Here is a 19,706-nt window from a genome sequence, read left to right as displayed (position 1 = left end):
GTTTTCCATGCATCTACGGGTAGAGCCAAAGGCTACACACGTTCACATCCCGAGTTTGTCAGTGTTTTGTTTGAGAGCACTATGTTGGCATGAATACACCCTGCTGTCATTGCTGTTCATTCATTCATTTTCTAAGCTGCTTATCCCAATTAGGGTCGGGGGGGGGGCACTCATTGAGCAAAAGGCGGGGAAACACCATGGACACGTTGCCAGTCCATCATGTGACTTTATATATTTTGTAAAATGATCATAGGCCATCCTATAATTATGCCAGCAGGAAGAAATTTGAAAAAGCTCCAGTGGTTCAAGCTATAGATCTCTCCCTCCTCTTCTTTTGACTGAGGCATGTTTCCGCACTGGCACGTGGTCAATATCTCACTTGATCAAGACATTCAAAGTGTGAAAATGTCAACAGACTGACAACATGTAGTTGTGTAATGTATAATATAATATATAATAAATAATGTAAACATCTTACTCATTCTCTCTCTCTCTCTCTCTCTCTCTCTCTCTCTCACACACACACACACACACACACACACACGCACGCACACGCACGCACACACACTTCACTTGACGTTCACTAGTTTGCCTGGGCTATTTTCATAGAAACGAGTTCTTATTATACGAAAGTAGCACAGGCAAACTAGCACAGTTTAGTTCAAGACAAGGAAAAATCATTGCTTGGCAAATCTGTCTGATTTAAAACGCTCCTTTCAGCGACTCCGTAATCTAAATCACATGTATGGAATCAAAGGCAAGTGAGTGGCACCGCAAATACTTGGACATGCCGTTTAAAATTGTATTCGTGAGGTACATTGGCCGGCTTAAGTTCTCCACCTTCATAGTAACTCTTTTCACGCCCCCCTAAAACTTCCTTGCAATGTTGCTTAACGCGATCCCCTCCTCCACCCCTCCCGCCAGCCCCGCCCTCCGTGGAAAGGTAATTACTGCGAGGAGAAGACCATTTCGACTCGTTGAAGACACTCAGAGCGCGGTAGGGCTGCGTAGAGTGAGAACGTCGTGGAGGCTACGTGGTAGATCGCACGGAAGCAGCAGCGTGGCAATAGGTGATCAGGCTTGTATTTGAGGTAGTGGTTTGTGGCGCACCAAGCCTGTACTCAGCCTGCTATTGGCAGCACTCAAGATCAGGAGCGAGGACGAGGTCTCCATTTCATACTAGACACATCCATGGCTCTGTGCAACGGGGATGCCAAGGTCAGTAAGCAGGCCTGCGTTAAAGGAGACAGAAAACCGGAAAGCTCGCGCGGCGTCTCCACCTTTGAGCACTTGAGTGTCCACAGCGGTAGCCCTAGTGGCCCCGATGTGGGACACGGTCTTAGGGATAGTCCCCGGTTACGTACGGCCTGGGTAAACTTAGAGCGCACTCGTACCCGGTGTGGGTCTTTGTGCCTGTTGCAATTTCTTACAAACAGAGCATTCATAACTGAGATGTGATGGGTTTTTTTGTTGTTGTTGTTTTGGGGTTTTTTTTGGTCGTGGTGTCTGTGTAGTTGAGCTTCGGTGATATCCTAAAGTGGTTCATTTCATGTTTACTGCTGTACTCCAAAGTTAAACGTTACATTGCACGCAGATAGACCAACACCGCGTGCATCATACAGAGCCAAATAGCGAACTTGTGGCTAGGTAGCTACCTAAAGCTATGCTACTGAGTAGCCGATGGAACAGCTGCATTGCATGTAGAATGTGCCTTTTCACCGCTGGCTATGCGATTATTTTGTCGATGTTCGTGCAGCATACCACATACAGCGTGGGAAATGACAACAGATGGTATCACATATCAATACAAGTGTGTCTTGCTAACTAGCTAGCTAAGCTTAACGTTATCATGATAGGCCACTGGATAGCTAGCTAGCAAGACCATGAGTCCGTTTCTTTGATTTCGTGTGTGTGCGTCTCTCTGCTGCGCTGTTTTGAAAGAGTTCTCTGACTTAATAGTTATTATTTGATTTATACATAGCAAGCCTGTGCTTATGGACATTAGCATGAAGGTGTCAGCCAGAATCTGGGCTGCACACCACGTGCGGACAGTTTTACTATAACGTAAAGTGCGGGATTATTAAGCAGGTTAACATTATCGGTTTAAGGCCGTTGTTTCTGCTACACTTATCTTTAAATGTTTATTTGAGAGTTAATCATTCCAGTATTACTTGTCATAGTGCTACAGTAGTTAAAAACAACACTGAAACCACATAGAAAAAACTTTATCTGTGTTTGAGCGGAACGGCAATGAACTACATATGCTTGGAATTCAGATTTTTCCTCCCTTGTTTGCGATTTTTAATTATGCAAAACTGTTGAAAGAGTTTCAGTGCCGAATGATCGATTGCTTTTTGTAGCTGGTTTGACGTTGAATTGGTGCAGTAGAGCTAAAATGTATCAGTAGCTCCACACGGATCACCAGTAATAAACTAGAGTCGGTACCGTTGGTTATAACAACGCTTAAAAGCATTTGTGCAATTAATTTAACAAGCCTAGATTGTTTCTGAACCAACGCATTTACTATTTTTTCAGACTTGCACCGTTGAACAGCCCTCCGTTGTAAAAGTCTAAATGTCACACTTAATTTCATAATCTAGGGCAGTGCTGGAACACGTGCATCACGTGGTTCTTTCCAATTTAAGACAAATTCGTTCACAGCCCAAGAACTCTAAGAACAAACATCAAAGCGTAATACACTATGGTTCGGTTTTTGTCAGTGATGTGCTATGTGTACTGTGGCTCTTCTACAGTGGAGTATCAGTGTGTGTGTAGACAATGTATTGTGGCGACAGTGATGTGGGTTAGGGAATGGTCTTTACATGAGGAATGTTGCACCTCTATGAAATCCATGTGACTCTACTGACAAGAACAAGCACATCCATGGTCACTGGAGACCTCATGCTGAGCTTGAAGTTTGAACTTTTGATGCACTCACATGCTCTTCTAATTTCATTACCAAACCTTATTGAGCATCATTTGTCTCTTCTTAACTCTGGGACAGTGGAATCTATTTTATGTTCTCTTTTTTTCCTCTTCCCTTAGCTGGATATTGGCGCAGAGGGCAAAGATGGCTCGTTGCACTGTGAGGGTGCAGTGGTGATCCTGGACGCTGGGGCACAGTATGGGAAGGTGATCGACCGACGTGTGCGAGAGCTGTGTGTCCAGTCCGAGATTTTGCCTCTGGAAACCCCAGCCTTTGCCATCAGGGAACAGGGCTTCAGGTGAGAGCAGCATTATCCATAGTCTTCCAGTAACACTGTTTTTGAGGGGTGAGTTGTTGTGGTGACAGGTTTTGGCTAGTACAGTTCAGTGTCTTTGAGGGGAGACAGCTGTGACTGTTGGCCTTTGAAGTTGAGCTGTGCTGGTGTACATGCAGAGGCGTATTCTGAGGGAAGCTCAGTCTGTTTTACGACACTGCTCTGTCTGTCAGTCACACATTAGCACTGACTAAACTGGCTGCTCAGTGTCTCAAAACCTCATTAGTCAGGTGTTTTCCACCTTTCTACTGACACACACCTCTCTCTCAAACATCAGGGCTGCAAGATTGCTTTCACCATGCACAGAGCTGAGTGTGAAAGTCTGCACTAATCATTGTGAATCCTGTTTGTTATTGTTTGGTGTCCTTGCCCAGCTCATACGCCGGCAGCCCCTTCTTATGCTGAGTGTGACCTCACGCAGTGACGCGCTCATCACCAGGCCATTCCTGCTGGAGCCATCAGCGCCACATGTTTAATTGAATGTTAATCTGAGGGCAGTGGGTGGTGTCATGACTGCTGAATGACCAATTAATTGCAAGCATGTGCAAGCAATGACCAGTCAGCTGAAAGCATGCTCTACACATAGCAGTCATGGCTCTTACTGAGTTTATTTCACTGTGTTCATCTGTGGCAGAGAGCTCCTGTGCATTCACTCAGACCTTCATTCTGAGAGGGAGAGAATGTTTGAATATGTTGAGTTACAGCTGTAGTCATAGGCAGAATCCGCATTCCCCGTTCTGTGAGGTTTAACTCAGTCAAAAGCTGTTAGTTTTCTTGTGGCTTCTCTAACTGTACGGCATCTTTGGATGGATTTGTCTCCCTCTCCCAACATGTTTCCCTCTGAAACTGACATTAATGAACAGGACTCTGGTGTTGGCTGATGATCAGTTTCTCTACACACAGAGTAAGAACATGAATCTTGTTCATGAGTGTAAGTGACTATGTCCTTTCTTCTGCTACCAACAATGTGTCAGATACTTAGAGGAGTGTGTTATTTCTATGATGACGGTGAATACATGGGTGCCTGCCGGTCAGTGAGAGAAACTGGCCAACACACACCCCAGTGTAAATGGCCATTTATACACTCCAGGGCCCCGGGTCACAGGTGGCACCACCAGGCTCTGCAGTGTACACTCCTTATGCAGGACACACCCCTGTCTAGTGTGACGGTGGTGTAGAGTTTGTGTGTTTCTCAAGAACCTATATATACACCTTGAGTGGAGTTTGTGAGACAAGAGACTATGTACTGTGATGTAAGTCAAATAAAGTTAGCATGGTCAAGATATCCTTTCACTATGCATTCATGAGAAATAAAAGGCACTTTCTAAAGTAAACCGCTGTGAGCCAAACACTGTGTTGTACACCATGAATTATAAATGACCGTATTTTCATTTTTCCTCCTAGGGCCATCATTATCTCTGGTGGGCCAAACTCAGTCTATGCTGAAGATGCCCCGTGGTTTGACCCTGCCATATTCACCATTGGTAAACCTGTCCTGGGCATCTGTTATGGCATGCAGGTGAGACTGGACCAGCTTTCACCTTCACCTGTCATGTTGTGGCCAAGTGCCAGTGTCAGACTGGGCTCAGTGAAAAAACAGGTGTCATTGTACTGACCCCCTCCACATGTACTGACTTTATTTTTTGTTTTGGTTTTGTTTGTTTTTTTGTTTTGTTTGTTTCTTTGTTTTTTGCTCTGGGACAGATGATGAACAAAGTTTTTGGTGGCACTGTCCACAGAAAGAGTGTACGAGAAGATGGTGTGTTCAGCATCAGTCTAGACAACTCCTGCTCTCTTTTCAGGTGGGTATTTTATGTTCAATATGAGAAAGCTGTCATTGGGTTCTCCACAGTAACGCGCCGTCAAGATGGCTGTCGTTCTCTGAGCTCTATCTTAAATTTAACTTTGTTGTTAATTTAGTCACACTATTTTATGCAAGAACATTATAATTTTGAACATTATGATCACCTACTATAGGGAGACTTTGATCAACATCAGATCTACAATCGATACGCATTTTATGACCAAAAATTGTTCAACGGACTCAGCGGACTTCAATTTGTTTAGATTTAAATTGTTTAGCCTACCTGCTACACCTTGTAAACGGAGCCGGAGAAGGAAGCGAGGCAAAAGAGCTGGAGCACTGGTCAGGCAGAGACAACAGGAACAATGAGAAAACCGTTGCCCTCTTCTAAGTATCCTTCTAACGAATAATGTTCATCGTAATTAACATCATAATGTTGAGACTAATGTGACTATGTATAAAGCTAGTAGCTAGCATTTTTAAAGCTAGCATTTTTCTCATTAGTGTATTTTCACGCCCACGTAGCTCATTTCGGTCTAGAGTCATTCGGTCTAGAGTCAAACAGACCATAGTTCGTAGCAATTTAGTTCCAATTCCACTGACTTCCTCCTCCGATATGATTACTGTAAGCCCGGTTACGCTGAAGTTAGGTTTTATCAATATCAGATCGCTTTCACCTAAGGCGTTGCTTGTTAGTGACCTGATCAGTGATCTTAGCCTTGACATGATGGATTTGTGTGAAGCTTGGTTAAAGCCAGACGTTTTTCTCCCTTTAAATGAAGCTTCACCCCCTAACTATTCCTTTTCCTGTGCTGCTAGGGCAGCAAAGAAAGGTGGGGGTGTAGCTCTAATCTATAATACTAAATTTACTCCTAACACCCTTAATTTACCTAATTTTGACTCCTTTGAGTTGCTCTCCGTGAAGCAATATGGTACTGCCTCAACTTTTCTCATAGCAGTGCTCTATCGTCCCCCGGAGCCCTATAGTCAATTTCTAGATGAGTTTCCTGAATTTATCTCTGTTATTCTTACTAGAGTGGATAAAATCCTGATCCTGGGGGACTTTAATATTCACATCAATAACAATTCTGATTCACTTAATAAAGCTTTTACAGCTATCATAGACACATTTTGCTTTAACCAATATGTCCATGAACCAACTCATTTCAGTGGCAACACTTTAGATCTTATTCTAGCTTGTGGACTAGATATCTCTCACGTTGTCGTCTCTCCTTACTCCGCTGCCCTCTCTGACCATTTTCTTATTACTCTTCCGTTGACGCCAATTGTCTCTACTGCAGTTCGTAGCTGCCGTCATGTTAATGCTTCCAGCACTGCTGCGCTCGCTGATCTGCTTCCTACTGCTCTCAACTCTTTCAGTGATCAGCAAAGATCTTTGAACGACTTGACGGACAGCATAAATTCTACCCTTCGTAATGTACTAGATATGGTAGCACCATTAACTATAAAAAATAGACGTAAACACTTAACACCTTGGTTTAATAATGAAACCCACGCACTGAAGCAGGTGTGTAGGAATTTGGAACGAAACTGGCGGGCAGCCAAACTAGAGGTTTTTCGCCTTGCATGGCACGACAGCCTGATAGATTATAAACGCGCTCTCTACACAGCCAAATTCGCGTATTACTTGAAAATAATTAATGTTAACAAAAATAACCCCTGGTTCCTTTTTGATACAATATCTAAACTTACCCAAAATCACTCCCCTCAATCTAGCCCTTTTACTGCAAACGAGTTTGTTGAATTTCTCTCGCAAAAAATAGACTTAATTCGTTGTAATATTCAAATTAATGTATCAAATCAGACTGCAAGCACGCTCTCTGTTACTGCGCCTAAGATTAATCAGGATGTGCACCCTTTAACTCAATTTAACCCTATCTCTCTAGACACGCTGTCCAAATTGGTGCACTCTGTTAAACCAGCTTCTTGCCTCCTTGATCCCCTACCTGCTAAACTTTACATGGAGCTTTTCTCGGTTCTTGGCCCAACAATCTTAAACACTCCAAATATGTCACTTAAATCTGGTATTGTACCCTCCGCTTTTAAAACAGCCGTGATCAAGCCTTTACTTAAAAAACCAAACCTTGACCCAGAAGCCTTAAATAATTATAGACCGATCTCTAATCTCCTGTTTCTTTCAAAAATACTTGAAAAAATTGTAGATGCTCAGCTGATAGCCCATATGTCCTCTAACAGTCTGTTTGAAATATTTCAGTCAGGCTTCAGGTGTTTTCACTCTACTGAAACCGCGCTTACTATAGTAACTAATGATCGTTTATTAGCCATGGATGCTGTTGCTACTTCTGTTCTTATTCTGCTTGACCTGAGTGCAGCATTTGACACGGTCGATCACACTATATTGTTAAAGCGCCTGGAAAACCAAATTGGCATTCGTGGCCTGGCGCTCTCTTGGTTTAAATCTTATCTCTCTATAGAAAGCAGTGTGTCCACTATGATAATGTGACCTCTGAATACCGTAAGCTTAACTATGGTGTTCCTCAGGGATCAGTCCTTGGCCCTCTTCTATTCTGTATTTACATGCTCCCTTTGGGTGACATTATTCGTAGTCACAACATTAACTTCCATTGTTATGCTGACGATACTCCGATTTTCTTACCTATCCAGCATAATGACTGCTCTGAATTGGCTAACCTTGAGGCATGTCTTTGTGCTATTAAGGGTTGGATGTCTTCAGATTTCCTGATGCTTAAAGCAGGCAAGACTGAAATGCTGGTCATTGGTCCCCCTACGCATAAGCATCTTTTTAGTGATCTTACCCTAACTTTTGACAACTGCATCTTCTCTCAAAACTCTTCAGCTAAACACCTTCGTGTGATTTTTGACTCAAGTCTCTCGCTAGTCACTCATACCAAGAATACAACCAAAACTGCCTTTTATCACCTCCTTAACATTGCTAAAATTAGGCCCTTTCTAAGTATGGCTGATGCAGAAACCATTGTTCACGCATTCGTCACGTCTCGCCTTGATTACTGCAATGTTCTTTACTCTGGCCTGCCTGCCTCTAGTACCAATAGTCTTCAGCTGGTCCAGAATGCTGCTGCTAGAATTCTGACCAGAACGAAGAAGTTTGATCACATTAGCCCTGTCCTGGCTTCCCTTCATTGGCTTCCAATTCATGCAAAGGCAGATTTTAAGGTTCTCTTATTGACATATAAAATTTTACATGGGCTTGCGCCTTCCTACCTGTCTGACTTAATTACACCCTATAACCCACGTTGCACCCTGCGCTCTCAAGATTCTGGATTATTAGTCATTCCAAGAGTTAAAAAGAAGTCTGCTGGCAACCGAGCCTTTTCCTACCGCTCTCCCTTCCTCTGGAATGGTTTACCTAAAGAAGTTAGAGAGGCAAACTCTCTCAATACCTTTTAAAACAAAACTAAAGACTTATCTGTTTTCTGGAACTTATGCATGATATAATTTTGATTTGACTTTGTTATAGACATGTAAAGCCCTTTGAGACTATAAATAGTGATATTGGGCTCTAAATAAATATTATTATTATTGGTTTTATTCATAAACATGTCTTCAATTCAGAATCTCCCATGCAGACTCTGCCATTCTAGTTCTCCCTTACAAACAGATGTCCTGGATTACAAGGCTGGTGGTCTTGGTGTCTGTCAGTGTCTTTGGTCCTTGTGTCTGTAACTGTCTTTGTGTGTGTGTTTGTGTTTTTAGGGGACTTCAGAAAGAAGAGATGGTCCTGCTGACTCATGGGGACAGTGTGGATAAAGTTGCAGATGGGTTTAAAATTGTGGCCCAGTCTGGGAATATCATTGCAGGTACAGAACAGGGAGAGTGTTCCCTGAGCAGTGAAATGTTGAGTCTGAGTGTCTCCTGTCCCCAGGCAGCTGACACATCTGTGGTTGATGCTTTACTCATTTAGCATTGGCACATTACATAACATTCGTATGATCTGTCTGTTAATTGTGGATTTGTGCACATGTATGCAATACTTAAGAATGGAAGCATGTGTAAGAGGATTGCTGTCTCAGCTGTTTTCATCTGTGATGCGATTGGTCAGTTTAGTTCATGTGTGCTCCTGTCTTCCTCTTGATTCTCTGTCACAGGCATTGCCAGTGAGCAGAAGAAACTCTATGGCACACAGTTTCACCCCGAGGTTGACCTTACGGAGCGGGGCATGGATATGATACGCAATTTTCTGTTTGAGATTGCCGGCTGCACCACTAACTTTACTGTTCAGAACCGCCAACAGAACTGTATCCGTGAGATACGTGAGAAGGTGGACAACTCCAAAGTTTTGGTGAGGAGCACTAAATAACATTCTGCTCTTTGGAAAATATCTTAGGTCTTCCAGATACAGAGAACAGAAATATTTAGAGGGGTTTTTTTTTTGGTTATTTTTTTATTTGGAGGGAAAGTGTGTATGTGTGTGTTAGTAATTTCCAGAGGTTAGCAGACTGTTAGCCACAAGTTAAGATTATCGATTGGGTTATTTCTTAGATCTCTGCTTGATCATGGCCTGATGACTGGCAATAGTACTGTGTTTGTCACCAGTACTGTGGGGCTTTGGGCATTGGTGAATAATTAAAAGTTCTAATTAAGTTCATTCTTTTCTGAAACAAGGGGATCAATCCACTTAGCTTCCATTAACTGGGTGTGCTCTCTGGAGAACCAGTTAGAGGGTCAGTAATCTTTACCTTGCAATTGGCTCAGTCTTGTATGAGAGCGGACAGTGTTTTACATATCTACAGGCCTTACACGAAGCAGCTCACTGCAGCACCCAAACCTCTGAGTTAACCTCTGAAACCACACAGATAATCCTAATTCAGCCACCATTGGATGAGTGTGAGCCTAGTGATGTTTGTTTGACTGGTGTGTATTCTGATTTGTGTGTGACTGTAGGTGTTGTTGAGTGGAGGCGTGGACTCTACTGTGTGTACAGCCCTGCTGAACAAAGCTCTTAACCAGGAGCAGGTGATTGCTGTTCACATTGACAATGGTTTCATGAGGAAGAGAGAGAGCCAAAGTGTGGAGGAAGCCCTCACCAAACTTGGCATCAAAGTCAAAGGTAATGATGAAACTGAATGAACATCACTGGTGATAGTCGTAGCGGGGTTACTGATGTTGATGGTTGTAGCGTGGTACCTGTGCTGTTTTTTGTGAGCAGTGGTGAATGCAGCACACACTTTCTACAATGGTACGACGACCTTGCCCATTTCTGAAGAGGACAGGACCCCCAGGAAACGCATCAGCAAAACCCTGAACATGACAACCAATCCGGAAGAGAAGAGGAAGATCATTGGAGACACTTTTGTGAAGGTTGGTTTTGAACAGTGATGAAAGTATTGTGTTACTGGTGGTATCTTTCACCTGGGCAGATTGCCTCAAGCTCTAAGTTCTACAGAGTGATGAGGTTTGGAAAACCTAGTGCTGTTTGGTCAGTGAGGCTCTTTCCAACAGTAAAGTAATAGTAGTGTTGGTGGAAGTAGCTGAAGGAGACCGACAGGGCTTCCAAAGATTCATCAGGACATATACTGTATGCATTTTACTCAGGCAATCTTTGTGTGACTGATTAAAAGCTCCACAGATGGCATTTTTCTTCTTTCTTATAAGAACTAGTTTGTCATGCATTTTGGCTTTTTTTAAAAAAAAAATAAACATTTATTTATTTTGGTCTTGTTTTGGTGAGAAACTGATTTTTCTTTTTTAAGCAAACGTAATTTTTGATGAACTTCTATGTGAAGTCTTTCAGTGGGATGGTTTTAGTGGTCTTGGTGAACTTATAGTTTTGTATTGCACAGCTTGTTCAAACACATTTTTTCGTCTGCTGTTGTGAACATGTTTAAAAAGACTTGGATGCTTGAAACATAGGTGGCAAACGAGGTGATTGGTGAGATGAATCTGAAACCAGAAGATGTGTATCTGGCCCAAGGAACACTCAGACCAGACCTGATCGAGAGTGCATCCCATCTGGCCAGTGGCAAGGCTGAGGTCATCAAAACGCATCACAACGACACAGAACTCATCCGCAAACTCCGAGATGAGGTAAATGAAGAGCTCTTTTCCTCTTTTGACACGTTCAGGCACATAGAATCTGCTTTAAACTGCCTCGTGGACACAAATATAATTGGAAGAAAAAGCATGCTTTGGTGAACAGCAGATGGTCAAGAAAACCATGGATGTCTCTGTTCTACCTGTTACCGTGTGCTAATTATGTGTATGTGCTTCCTCTCCAGGGAAAGGTAATCGAACCATTGAAAGATTTCCATAAGGATGAGGTGCGTGCACTGGGGCGAGAACTGGGGCTCCCAGAGGAGATAGTCTCTCGACATCCCTTTCCTGGTGAGTCCGTCGGTCAGTGTCCTGCTGTCTGCAGGCTAAAAATCCACTTACAGAAATCACTCTGTGGATTAGTCAGCAGTTTGTGTGTGGCTTTTCCTGGCAATGATGCAGACTTTCAGGCCAGCACTGTCTCTGCTGCTGGGTGGCTGTGATGCAGGGATGGGTGTAAAGTTGAAGGAATGGGTGTAAGGTTAGGCGTATGGTTGGAGGGTTGGGGTGTATGGTTGGAGGGTTGGGGTGTATGGTTGGAGGGTTGGGGTGTATGGTTGGAGGGTTGGGGTGTATGGTTGGAGTGTATGGTTGGAGGGTTGGAGTGTATGGTTGGCAGAGCTCCAGACTAACTTTTTACATTGGTTGCACTGGTGCGCCTAACTTTTTCATTTAGGTGGACCAGCACATAATTTAGGTGCACCCAAAATTTTTCACTGCACTCTCTGGCACTGCAATAATGCATTTTAAGCTTACCCTTTTTTTCAGAGAATGTATGGTCATGAAATTTTGCCTCAAAGGCATGGAAAAGTCATGGAAATTTATTGGTAAAAATATGAATGAACCCTGAAAACTTGTCTAGGGCAACTTTAATGGAAATACGTGATAAAATCGCAACAAACCCCTTGTTGATGCGACTTAACCTGTTTCCATCAACCAGTATCATTTTACCCTATGCTAATCACCTCTTTCCAGCGAACAAATTTGAAAAGATTTGATGCCAAGTTTAAGCATTAATTTGCTTTAAATAGTTGGATGGAAACCCCGCTAGTGTTGTGACAGCATTATACTGTGCGGTTATTGTGACAGGCATGCGTTTTCTGCTACTTCTAGTTAAACTGTGCTTAATGAAATAAAAATGCGGCAGTATTCTGGGGTTTACGACATATTCCATTTCAATGCAAACAAAGAATGGAAGATTGGACTGGTTTGGTTACTGTGTACACTACAGTTCAGTCATTTGGATCAGCAGCAGCTTATAAAGAATGTGTAGGCTAGTGATGGACCTTGAGTGAAAGTTGTGCCTGCGCACTTTTGGCAAGGCCCGTCTGAAAATAAATTCCTGGCTACGCCACTGCAGGACGTGTTTCTTGGAGACATTGTGTTTTTTTTAACGTTTCAATTCGGAATGTTGATGCTCCGACAGCAAAAGCGCTGTTCCCAGCTATGCTTCGCTGCACTCTTTACAATAAATGCAATGCATAATGTTGGCCATTTTATCATGTCTGAGCCACAGAAATTTGGCAGAGTGGGGGTGGGTCTTCGCAGAATGCGGGCGGGGGAAAAAATAGCGATATACACACAGACAGATTGCTAAATGTCAGGTGCACTGGTGCGACCAATGAAAGTATTTAGTCGCACATGACAGATTGACAAAATGGTCACACTCTGGGGCCATGGTTGGGGCGTATGGTTTGAGGGCTGGGATGTATGGTTGAAGGGTTGGGGTGTATTTGGTGCATGGTTGGAGGGTTGGGTATAAGGCTGGAGTTGATGTTGATATGTCAATGTGCTTTGTCTATAGGCCCAGGACTTTCCATCAGGGTCATCTGTGCAGAGGAGCCATATATCTGCAAAGACTTTGCAGAGACCAACAACATCTTGAAGATCATCACAGATTTCTCTGCCAGTGTCAAAAAGGTCAGTGTGGTTTCCACCCAGAGCGTTTGGTTTGTCACACAGCAGAGTGAAGTCATTTAAACTGCCCTGTCGTAATGTAACGTAGCAAAAGCAGACTAGAGAGAACAGGTGGCGGCCACAGCTGGTCCGGTTTGAGTGTTTAAGAGATGGCCTTCTGAAAGATGAGTGTTTGTCTGTTTTTCACTGCATTTTATGCAGCCTCAACATGCACCTCACTGGCTTGTTACCTCTGTTATGCTCAGCCATCACTGGCGGCAACCTAGCTGTGTGTTATGACCAAACTCAGTTGGAAGAGCAACATGACGGTGTTCCTTTCATCACTGGACACATTAGCCATAATTAAAATAATTAACAGTGTAACAGTAGCGAGCGAGTAGAGTGCTGTGCAGTATACCTGACTGATGCTAGTGCCCATGGGTTTTAGCCTCCTCGCTAGCATGCCTGCCTCCCATTCACAGGGTCACCGGTTCGAGTCCAGTGTAGCACACAACGCAGTGCAGTAACACTAGACATATACCACGTGACTTTACTTCTGATTTAGACAATACATTTTTATGACTGGTCTGAATCCATGGACTATAGGCAGACTCTGCAATCAGAAGCAGGAGTTGTGCTAGACTCTCATTGTCCATCATTTTGATAGACAGGGTCAGAAAAATTCCATCAATCTATTATTACCCATTTAAATTTTCATTTTTTAATGATTATAAGACATATTCAATAGCATTTAATTTTCATTTATTTCATTTTGTAATAATATACAGAACAAGATTGTAGATCAGAGCATTTGTTAGGGCATGGAGAGAAAAGATGAACAGAGACACTGACAGTGTGGTCACTGTTCATTTCAACACCACGCAAAGCAGATGAATGATTTTCTTCCCGCAATGACAGCGGAGGCCACTAAAAACACTGTGGCCATTTTGCCTAAATAGGCAAATATGAACAAAACATTTACAAGAAATTAACTGAATTGAACTCAGTTAATCTGCTGTAGACTAGTCTGAACTCAAACTTTCCTGGTCCGCATGGACTGAAACTGGGTGCTTCCTTGTGCCAATGGCTGATACACGTTAGTAGTATTACTTGCTTGTCCTTCATCCTCCACTGCATCAGGCCCTCTTTTGTCATCTCGTTTATCAGCACCATCACAACTATTAGGATTTTTATAGAAACTTCAGACACAGTGCCATGACATTTTGCAGTAGTATGTAGCGACTACCAGTGCTAAAGCCAGCTAGACAATGAGGTCATGCACGTGAGATCAAAGACAAGACTGGACAATAGCTAATTAATATGCACACTCACCACCAACTGGACAGAGGGTGAATTACTTAGTTACAGTAGATCATCCTCAATGTCCTAACCTTCCAAATCACAGATGGCCTTCAGATTTTTCCATCATTGTTAAACGAAACAAAATGACAAAAAATATTTGGTTAACACGACCTCAGGTCAGCAGTCACACAGTGTTAGCAGATCTGCTGATGATTTCCGACCTCCTGATGTGTTTCAGACATTAGACAATATGATCAGGCCTGTTCAGATGTGAGCAGAGTTATGAGCTGTGATTCTGACCAATCGCAGTGTAGGATCCAGTAGATCTCTTCTTTTGTTGTCTTTTTCGGGAATCTGTGCAGGTTCAGGGAGACACATTTTTGGATTCAATATATAAGCATGTCATAACATAATAACTTTTATTTGTTTATTTGTTTTTATGTATTTATTTATGATATTGTTATTGTGAAATATGAGCAATTTCCAAATCTCAGAGAGTTGTGTAGTGTGTATTCAGCCTTAGCAATCAGCACAGCAGTCATGTCGATGCTGAAAGAGACTCTATCAGGGTAAAGGTGGCCCTTAATTGAGTTTTAGGGCACTGCAGCTTGTTTGGCCGCAAGTGATGCGTGTATTTAAAGGACCATGTGTCTGGTTTAGAGGGCAGTGATGGCTATTTGATTAATTTTTTGTCTTTTAGCTATGATGTCATTTTTAACATGCGTGTGGTTTTGTTTCTCCTCCTGTGTTCCTGTGCCTGTGCGTGTGTGTTTATAGCCGCACACTCTGCTCCAGAGAGTGAAGTCATGCATATCAGATGAGGAAGAGGAGAAGCTTATGCAGATCACTAGCCTTCATTCACTCAATGCCTTCTTACTGCCAATCAAAACTGTGGGTGTCCAGGTGAGACTCTGCCTGTCATTTTCCTCACTGTGTGTGCTGCAGGTCTGGTCTGTTCTCCAAAATACAAGCGCAATTCAACTCTCTCACTCATCCTGAAGTCGGCGCCTGTTCACTCAGACTGTTCTTCTTAGACGTGAGTTTCTTGTCCAGAACATTTAATAGAGGATCACAGAAAACTAGTCTAACTGGTCGTGTTGAAGTGGTTCAGAACCGTCTTTGAGGGATTTGAGTGGTGTTGAATGAGGGAGTGCAGTGCTTAGCCCTTTCTGTCCATTTTGATTTCTAATATCCTTTGTGTATAGTTGTAGAAGTGTTACCTCCGCTGCTTACACACTCCACTAGTGCTCTGGTCTGACTGACTTAAGGCCTTTTCTCTTCCTGACCCAGCCCTGTGCTCCACAATGCAACACTCAGACCCCGGTCTGGTCATGCATTTGTGCAAAGTGTCTGTGGCTCAGCAAAGATTACCATAACACCACTGTGAGTCACGGTGTCCCCACAGTGCTGCTGTAATATCTTGAAGGAATTTTTAATGTGATGGTGGAATATCAGTGTAATGCTGTTTAACGAATGAGCAGACCATGTGGCCGTTTGCTCTCTTTGTTAGTATAATAATAATAATAATAGTAATTACTGTACATTTTATTTATAGAGCACTTCTCAGGGTACTCTAAGACGCTTATATTTAATAAATATATTAATATACTTGTATAAAAAGTGAGAGGTGAGTGGTTTGGGTTTTCGGTGGGAGAGGAATGACTAACACCTCTGCATAAAGTCAGACAGGCTGATTATGGGTGGTTCTAGCTTCCTGCTCACACACACCACAGGTTTCTAAATTTACCTCGTTCTCCAGCCCCAGGCCTGGCGTAACTCAGGGAGAGGAGGTAAAAGCGACTGGAAAGAGAGAAAGAAAACAAGAGTTATGGACAGCAAGAGAATCTAATGAGACTCCAGTATGTTGCAGCCATATTTGCAAGATAGCCCCTGTGATTTGGGTTATTAGATTAGACTGTAGATTAAATTTTCTCTGACAGAGAAGCTAGGCAACTCTAGGAGTAGAACTAACCGTTACACTGTGTGTGTGTGTGTGTGTAGGGAGACTCGCGGTCGTACAGCTATGTGTGTGGGGTGAGCAGTAAAGAGGCTCCGCACTGGGAATCATTACTCTTTCTAGCCAGACTGATCCCACGCATATGTCATTCCATCAACAGGTAATCCGCATCACTGCTCAAATTCTGCTTTTCTCGAAATCTCTTCATTTCCAGTTCCTTTTTTTTTTGGCCTTGAATGTCCAATGTTCTTTTTTTTATCTGCTTTGTCTCATCTGGTAGAGTGGTGTTTGTCTTTGGGTCACAAGTGAAGGAGCCACCCATTGACATCACACCCACCTTCCTGACCACAGGTGTCCTGAGCACACTCAGACAGGCTGACTTTGTGGCTCATTCTATCCTGAGGGAATCTGGTAAGGCCTGTGTGTTATTCTAGCCTTCAGTAGTGTAAACACTGCTATTCCATGGTATTCGCAAGGCCAGGGACCCTAAAATTTGTAGAGTGTAACACAGTGTTACTGGTCTATGCAGAACAGAGTGTGACACAGTTATGGTTTGTGTAGGGTGGAGTGTAACACAGTGTTACTGGTTTGTGCAGGGAAGAGTGTAACGCAGTGTTACTGGTCTGTGCTGGGTAGAGTGTAACACAGTGTTACTGGTACTCTGTGTCCAGGTTACTCTGGTAAGATCAGCCAGATGCCCATCATTTTGACACCTCTACACTTCGATCGTGACCCGCTGCAGAAGCAGCCATCGTGTCGACGCTCTGTGGTCATCAGAACGTTCATCACCAGCGACTTCATGACTGGTATCCCAGCAATGCCAGACAACCACATCCCTGAGGAGGTATGGACCCAAACACATTGAATATTAACAGGCCTAGAGAGAAAAAGAGAGAGAGACAATGGGTGAGAGAGAGAGAGAGAGAGAGAGAGAGATCTGAGAGAGCAATGGTTGAGGAGTTGAGAGAACAGTAGTCCCTGTGTCCATCTGTAAACCACAGGACAACATAGACATGCTTCCCTCTGGTAAAGTGAGGTCCTGTATAGACAGACTTATAGGTAGAGTTGGCCTGAGAGACAAGGAACATTTTTTGATGGGCTGGTATTAATTCTGACCATAGTTCAGTTCTCAAGCTGTCTGTGGCCTGACTCAGGTCCTCTCACTTTTCCCTCCCAGGTGGTGCTGAAGATGGTCAGTGAAATCAAAAAGATTCCTGGCATCTCCAGAGTCATGTACGACTTGACATCTAAGCCTCCAGGAACCACGGAGTGGGAGTAGGACCATCTCCCCCTCCACCTCTCTGCACCCTATCCCAAAAATGACCACATTCCCTCCCCACAAACTGAAATGTGTAACCCTTACACACATACCCTGGTCCTGTCAGTGCCCCTCCTCCCCACAAGGCCAGAACATTCCCAACAACAGCAGGCAGTACTGTGATCAGCACACACCCTAAGCCGCTACTCTCCAGCCGCCTCTTTTTCTGGGGTTGGTTCTATTAATATCATCTTTAGTAATAATGATGGGTTTTTTTTGGTTTTTTTATCAGCTCTCTAAATGTTTCAGTCTGCTGTGACAGGTTCTAAGAGCTGGGCCTTAGTTGGGATCATATGTATGTTTTCAGGGCAGTTGACTGTCAGTGTGCCACATGGAGTGGAGGTTTAACGGAGGGTTCTGCTGCAAGAAAGAGCTTTTATTTTTTTTCTTGGTTGCCTTTCACCTCTTTCTTCACCCACTATCTTATGCGTAGTTGACCTTTGAAATACTCTGTTAGCAATCATTAAATTTATCGAGGTTTATCTGTTTTCAACATAACACAAGCTACCTGGCAGTATCCATTAATTCAACTATGAAACAAAGTGAGCCATCAACAGTTTGAGTTTATTTGCCAAATGAAGAGCAGGAGTGGGAGGTCTGGTGAGATGTGGTCCATCTCAATTTTTGTTAGGAGCATTTACACTGGGAAGCATGAGCTTTCACAGAGGTGATGTTCTCTTTGATGGAAGCCACCATTTGAGGGGCTTCCTAGAAACGTACCTGTGTTTTTCCTTTTGGATATGATACCATCCTCATTTACACACTTCCTCCAAAAGGGCAGTGCTTAATGCTACTCTTATGCTGCAAATTCTGGCTTTATTGAAAAAGAAAAGGAAACTGATGTGGACTTGACACTGAACATGGGGGAGTAGATGGTAGCTGAACATAGGTCATCTGCGTTTTAACATGATTATTCCTCACCCTTCGTGGTTTTCGTCGCTCTGGCAGTTCTTATGTCATGTAAGATGTTTCTTATGTAAGAACAACTTTTGCACATCCTCTGAATTCCCCCTTTTTCCTTTTTTTTTTTTTTTTTTGAAACCTGTGAAGGTCTTGGTGCTTTTCTTCAGCTTACAAAAAGTTTGTGTATATGGCAGTGAGAACAGAGGTGGCTTTTGGTCATGGACTTGGAGGAAGCCTTTTTTCATCTTGGCCTGGTAACAGAAAGCTTCTGTAAAAACAGCACAGAAACTCTGGACTGTATTCATTGGCTAGTGTGAAGGCTGAGTGGAACAGCCTAGGTGCCCAGGGTTTGTTTTGCCCAGCATCAACACCACCTCTGATTTAGATATGGATCCAATGTGTGGTTTAATGAGGAACATGTCTGGCATTTATCGTCTTTGTCTGTTTCATTTTTCAGGCCGCTCTTTTTGTCTTGATTGAGCAAACCAGAAAAGGAGAAAAAAAAAACACCTGTCACTGCAAGATAAACTTGTTCCTTGTCTTAATTGCAAATCTTGTTCATAATGTTTCCTGTTTTTGCCTTTTTACATATGTTTTACAGTACATATGTCTATTCATAAACACAACTTCAGATTAATTAGAAGTTGATCTTAGCAGTGGGTTGAACTGCAATATAAGAGAATATTCAGTTTAATTTATGCAATTCTTTTCTTTAAAATTAAAATATCCTCCTTTTTTCCTTAGTATTGTGCCTCAAATCATGCACCGCATGCAGTTTCAGAACAGAAATTTGTAAAATGAGAATCAAGCTTTAATAAAGAGGTCAGTGTACAAAGCGTCCCACTGTTCGCCACTGTAATGTTGCATTTGCTTGTTTTTCTATATTAACGAATTGAGATGACCTTTTTAAACACTTGATTGTCCACTGAAATGCACCCACTGAGAGTACCAACTTAAGCTGAAATCGTTTTCAGTATTTTTATTGCTTTAGACATATATTCCATGACTGACTATATATGACGCAAAACATGGGCAAAATGTATTTTTCATGTGCTACAGTTAAAAAAGCCTTCAATAAGGACTGTTTGGTTGAGATTGTAACGGAGTGCAGAACGGTCATGTGAGGACATCTTTAAATAAATTTTGAGGTTTCACACATTATGTGGATAAACCTCAAATGTGGAAGACGCATCCACCATGCTCCTCTTGAGC

The 19,706-nt window shown here is 42.8% G+C and overlaps 1 protein-coding gene across 1 annotated transcript; it reads left to right on the top strand.

Moving 5' to 3' along the window:
* The first annotated feature begins 972 nt into the window (after nucleotides 1–972).
* gmps (guanine monophosphate synthase) lies at nucleotides 973–19,353 on the top strand. The gene is made up of 16 exons (XM_030765699.1): nucleotides 973–1,218; nucleotides 3,046–3,224; nucleotides 4,665–4,779; nucleotides 4,965–5,062; nucleotides 8,782–8,885; nucleotides 9,174–9,367; nucleotides 9,970–10,135; nucleotides 10,235–10,386; nucleotides 10,939–11,112; nucleotides 11,304–11,409; nucleotides 12,923–13,038; nucleotides 15,094–15,219; nucleotides 16,318–16,433; nucleotides 16,554–16,684; nucleotides 16,945–17,117; nucleotides 17,451–19,353. The coding sequence occupies exons 1-16, from the start codon at nucleotides 1,192–1,194 to the stop codon at nucleotides 17,550–17,552; spliced, it is 2,079 nt and encodes a 692-aa protein (XP_030621559.1). The 5' UTR covers nucleotides 973–1,191; the 3' UTR covers nucleotides 17,553–19,353.
* Nucleotides 19,354–19,706: the final 353 nt, after the last annotated feature.

Source organism: Chanos chanos, chromosome 2, assembly GCF_902362185.1.
Source record: "Chanos chanos chromosome 2, fChaCha1.1, whole genome shotgun sequence".
Taxonomy (NCBI): domain Eukaryota; kingdom Metazoa; phylum Chordata; class Actinopteri; order Gonorynchiformes; family Chanidae; genus Chanos; species Chanos chanos.
Note: the sequence above shows the minus strand (reverse complement) of the source record. Positions and strands in the feature narration are given on the sequence as shown.

Excerpts from the sequence above, each read along its gene's own strand:
- gmps (XM_030765699.1), top strand. The coding sequence starts at position 1,192 with ATGGCTCTGTGCAACGGGGATGCCAAG. Across the intron at positions 5,063-8,781 it reads AACTCCTGCTCTCTTTTCAG|GGGACTTCAGAAAGAAGAGA; the intron begins GTGGGTATTTTA and ends TTGTGTTTTTAG. Across the intron at positions 16,685-16,944 it reads TTCTATCCTGAGGGAATCTG|GTTACTCTGGTAAGATCAGC; the intron begins GTAAGGCCTGTG and ends CTCTGTGTCCAG.